The sequence below is a fragment of the Cariama cristata genome, unplaced genomic scaffold (genome assembly GCF_000690535.1).
Source record: "Cariama cristata isolate BGI_N322 unplaced genomic scaffold, ASM69053v1 Scaffold39011, whole genome shotgun sequence".
In the NCBI taxonomy this organism is placed as follows: domain Eukaryota; kingdom Metazoa; phylum Chordata; class Aves; order Cariamiformes; family Cariamidae; genus Cariama; species Cariama cristata.
Genome location: NW_009599352.1, coordinates 2,322 through 7,754, shown reverse-complemented (window position 1 = coordinate 7,754; position 5,433 = coordinate 2,322). Strand labels below are relative to the sequence as shown.

General features: G+C 38.3%; 1 protein-coding gene across 1 annotated transcript; it reads right to left on the bottom strand.

Annotated features, from left to right (window-relative positions):
• Positions 1 to 26: 26 nt before the first annotated feature.
• On the bottom strand, positions 27 to 3,467 carry LOC104168896 (AKT-interacting protein-like; the record flags this gene model as incomplete). Its single annotated transcript, XM_009709648.1, has 3 exons — positions 3,426 to 3,467; positions 2,094 to 2,299; positions 27 to 91 (listed from the first exon to the last, which is right to left on the bottom strand). Coding segments are annotated over exons 1-3 (313 nt in total), but the record flags the coding sequence as incomplete, so codon positions are not given.
• Between the last annotated feature and the right edge of the window lie 1,966 nt (positions 3,468 to 5,433).

The following is a 5,433-nucleotide window of genomic DNA, read 5'->3' as shown; positions in this document are numbered from 1 at the left end:
ATTTTTAAAGTTAAGTTTAAACTTACTTAATGCTGATCGGTAAGATGGCTGCACGTAGACACCTGGCAATTTCTGCTTTACAACCAAGGTACTGCAATTAGAGTCAGTATTTAGAATAGCTCCACAACTACACTAAATCTACAGCAAGCTGACAACAGTAAACCCAGAACACACTACCAATAGCTTAACAGGGGACTTCTTCCACAAACTTACACTCAATTCCCGGGGGCAGACTGCTCACAGAAGGAAGTGGCAGAAAACTAGTGAAACCATACTCTTTCACTCTTGCTTTTCCTACCCCTCCACTTAAAGAGTTCCTATCAGGAAACATTACTTCTCCCAGTAAAACTATAAGTAGAGAAAAAGAAAAAAATTCTTCCCCCAGCAGATGCACTGAGTGCATGTCAGTACTGAAATTTCCACTTTTCTACCAAATCCCCAGTTTCAAAGTAAATAAGAAAAAAAGAAATGCAATTTTGAATGCAAATTTGCAGTCAATTGTAGCTGAAATGTGACCAAACTTTAACATCAATTTTAAATGGGTAGTTTTTCAGTTTTAGATGAGACTATGCTGCAGGTCCAACAGAAATTACACTGACAAAACAGAGAATAAAAAGGGCAGTCAAGAAGCAGCGCATATTAGACATCTCAATGGAGTGACTCCAGGCATCTCACTAACAGGATGGACCAAGTAATTTTCCCAAACTTCCACTTATTTGCTATTTCACTTCTTGTTATGATAATCCACTCACGATCTTCAGTCATCAATGACCAATGCATTATGAAAAGAGTTTCTACCCCTCCCTTTGCCTTTTAGGAAAGTTCATTTAATAATAAACAGTACTACCAGGGCAAAATGTGCTATTTTTACTATTTTTCAAAGCAATGAGCACAAGAAGTTGCTAGTAAGTTTAACCAGGTATAGTTCTATGGTATGCAGATTCTACTGAACACTATAAATGATAAACCAAATTATTCGCTTCATAGGTTTTCCAGTTACTTGGCATATAGGTCCGTTAAATTGAACTCCGGATGCTTGTACAAATAAGCAATAATCTTAAAGCAAAATATAACACAGTTCTCTGCTTACTATGTCCACATTATTCATTATTATTTCCCTAACAATGAATTTGTTAGACTAGAGGAGTTTACATTATGATACCAATATATTTTTGCATGCTGCAGAAGAAAAACATCTTTCTTGAATTAAGAAGTCAGGGTCAGTTCCCTGAAAAAAAAATAAATTAATGTTTCCAGAGTTCTCACTTTCAATTTAATGGTTAAATACAAGAACTGAGACTTAGTGTTGCATAAGGACTCCAGGGATTTCATTCCAAAAGGCACTACATACTTGAGAATCCAGTATGTCTGTGACAGAGGAAGGCCCTTCAGCTTTGTAGCAAAAAACCAGTTTATGTAACTTTATATAACCAGAAAGTTTTGCAGACAGATAGAGATTTGTATGCTCCCACAGCAGTCTACAAATCACTAGATTGGATCAAACGCAACTGATCCAAAGCAAGTTATCTAAATTGCACTAACTCCTCCCTCCTAAGTTTCATGTTAAATATCACTGAAAAAAAGGAAAGAATATAGTCTTCCTAATATCCATTTAATAAGCTGTATCAGGCAGCGTCCAAGCGTTCTATGTAACAACTGAAGGAAGGTCTCACATCCTAAGTCCGCTAGACAGTACCATACATGCATAACCATCTTCCCACTAGACACCTGCTTGCTTCTATTTTAATACTTGTTTCAAAAATTTGGTATTTCTGACCAAAAAGGTATTAGGATAACTGGTCAGAATGCCTAAACCCAAAATATGTATTTACTTCAAGACTGAGAAATATAATAATTGAGAGAATCACATCTAAACACACCCCTTAAAAATCTCATCTCATTTTCCTCTCCTCTTCTACCTCAAGAGATTGAAACTGCTGCTCCAGAAAAAGAATTTTATAGAAAATAAGTTCTACTGCCTTCTTCAAGGACTATGGCAGAGACATCATGCAAGAACTAGATCCCTGGAAGTTTTTTTCCCACTGAAGCATAAGCCCAGTGACCTAAAGACGACAAAAAAAGTGAAAACCTACAATTCTGCAAGGAGGGAATACTCCAAATAAAAAGGCCCATAGGAAGCATGTGTTCCATTTGTCGACTGGGATGACGTGGCAGGTGAAGCAGGCTTGGTTATTGGCACAGCATTCTTTGGAATAGAAGGCAACTGTTTCTTTGTAGAGGTTCGTAGAGGACTGGTTCTCAGCTCTCCACTCAAAGTTTTCTCTTCAGCGTCAGGTCTCTGTTAGATTAAAAGAGAACCACAAGATTACAGGCCATATTTCATGAACTTAAAATATGAACGTATTTTAACACAGGTTTAAACCAAACCTGCTAATGACAAGTTTGGCCAGTGAAAGGTATCTTGGGTTTTGGTGTTCTATTGCTTGGGGATACGGGTGATATCTCTTCGAGTTTGGCTTTTAAATAGACTTTTATTCAATCAAATCTAGCCTACAAGTACAAAAGTAATCAATACTGGATAGGAAATCTGAAGATTAGGACAAATGCTTAAAGAGGCTTATTTAGAAACTGGAACCAGACAGTACATAACATCAGCTTAGAAGTCAATCTATTTCTAGCACACAGTGCATCGAGATAAATCATTCCTACTGACAACCATCCTCCCATTCTAGACTTCAAAGACTCTTTAAATGTAGTGTAGTAAAGCTGAGATGAAGTAAGAACTTTGTACAGAAAACTTCATGCATTTCACTTCCTGCCTGTGCTTAAGACACCAACATCCCATTGGGAACTGATCATATATCCCATTCCCACTATGAAAGAATTTGACAGTGATATCTAGCTTAAATAGTTTTGCCTATGCTGTCTTTTATTAAAAAAAGTAAAAACCAACAAACTTTTCTACTTAACCAGTCACTGCTACACTGTTAGCAAACACTGTACTACGTACAGACCTCAAAATCATTCTACAGATTGCCAAGACAAACCTGCAGGCTATAGACTTGCAATTAGGCTAGTTGTGGTGACTAAAGACATAATTTAAGCTACAGTGTTTTGAAGCACTTGACACTTGGACTAGTAACAATACCTATGTCACAAGAATTGTCGAATAATTTGCCCTAGCACTGAACACTTGAGAACAATTTGAACAAGTTTTTTTCATCTTTCCTACTTAAAGATGCTTCAGATAAGAAAAGTCAACAGATTCTGGAGTAGACCCCATCCACAGGCACATTCAGTTAATGCAGCTGAAAGCTAGCTTACATTTTTATTGAAGATGATCACAATCCTCATGATAAAACACACACCCCAACTGTATTTGTAGATGGTCTGATGGTCTTTTCCAGAACTGCTACCACCCCTCAATGCATGTTAACACCTTATGGCATCCATTCATTACATACCTTGCGCACAGAACTTGTAGACATGCTCCAGAAAGGGTTCATAACGTGTATTCCAAATAAAGGACTGCAACTTTTCGGTATCTTCGGACTGTTCTCAGGTCCTTCTGGTTTATACCCTAAAAATACACAGAATGAATATGCATTCTAACAGATAAATAAGACTCAATATATAAATAGGATTCAGATCTAATTCTACAGCCAGCTTTGTATTTCTGTAACTTCAGAAGAAAAACTCCTTGTAGTTAAAGACTGACACTAGTTAAAATTGCCAAAACTCTATTATATATTAGACTCCAGGACAATAATATAGTTGTCTATGAAATAATTTTTGCACCTGAATCTCTACATTCTTTCTGCTAGAAAGACACTCTGGATTCTGCATTCCATGTTTTGTCTTGCCAACTGGAAAAAAGACCATCTACTGGCTCAGCACAATCAAGAAAGATCCTCTACATATGCAAGTACTAAGAGTTATCACTTCACCATTTCAGTCCAGCACCAGACAGTACCACAACGGCTTACTCTTGCAGCATGGTTAAGTGTTGTCCTTTACATACACTGCTGACTTTGCACATTTCTGAAGCGCTCCAGTCTGAAAAAATCTCTGCCATTCCCAGTGAAAGAGATGATCCTCCCATTGAGTTTGCATCACTTATGTGTCATTTTGTTTTCATCTGCATTGGAACACCACCAGGAATAGACAAAGCCACAGAACACAGAAGTTTTTCTGTAGCTTATTTAATGGTTTCATTATGAGCACTAAGGCTTAGCGGTCTTCAGATCAGCAGTTCAATAACAAGGACTTCAGCAGTATTTGGAGTTTGAGTGTCATCTACTGTGTATGTCATCGTTTCCCTCTCTGGCTTTTAAGTGTCCTGCTATTGTTTGTACCAGAATTCTCACCTACAGCATCCCTTGTCTGGCACAGCCTATTTGCCCCACTCTTCTTTTTTTTTTTTTTTCTCCTCCAGTTCTCCTAGTTTCCCTTCCTCTTCCTGCCTGCCCCCCATTTCTGGCTATTTTAAGTACAGTTTGGGGGCAATTCACTTTATTTCTTTAATAGGAAGTTGTACAACATTGACCAAGGCAACTCATCGGATGTGAGATAAATAGAGGGAATGGCACAGGCCTCTCTTGTGGTCAACACTAAGTTCTACAGTAAGCAAGGCATTACCTGCTCACCCATTGCTTTGATTAGTTTACACAGAAAATGGTAACACTGTGATCAAAAATCTTCCTAAAAGGAAAATGTCAATCGTGTTAAAAGAAAAAAAAAAAGCAAGCCAGACAATTTAACCAAAGAAAGTCTAGCGATGGTAAATTTTTAAAAGAAACACTGATATCAAATCATAGGTATCCTTCTAGACTATGTAGCAGCCAAGCATTCAAAAAATGCAAGCACCATCAGACAAGAAAATTAATTAAATTTCCCCACTCCAAAATAATCTCAAACATTCCCGTACACATGATTCCTCCAGATATTTTTCCTCTTCAGCAGCCAGAGAGTCTCATCATTCTGAGCCACTGAAAACAGAAAGTCAAAGCACGGCTACTGCGCTGGGGCGTGCCCTGCGATAGCAGGGAGAAGATGTTTTCACTTTTCCCCATCTCCTGTCTGGAAAGCAGAGCACGCCAGAGGGCTATGCTGTGGGCCTTTTCTCTTCCACGAAACCCAGCCAGGCCAAGACAGACAGCAAGACACTCAGCTAGGAGGGTAACAAGACATTTCCTCAGGAAATTTCAGCATAACCAGAGGGTGGAGGAACTGATGCACCAAGAGAGCACCTGAGTGCTACAGCTCTGACAAGAGAGAAAAGTGCTGGAAGCTGAGGTAAAGGCTGGAAGACAATTAGCTGGAATCTGAAATGATTACAGGTTTTGGGTGGGATTTTTTTCTTTGTTTGCTTGCTTTGGGCTGATGTTTTTTTAAGACTAGGTAATATAAATTGCATTATTTCAGAACCAGAAATATGAGATACCTGAGTTGAGCAGGATGAAGAATGATGTA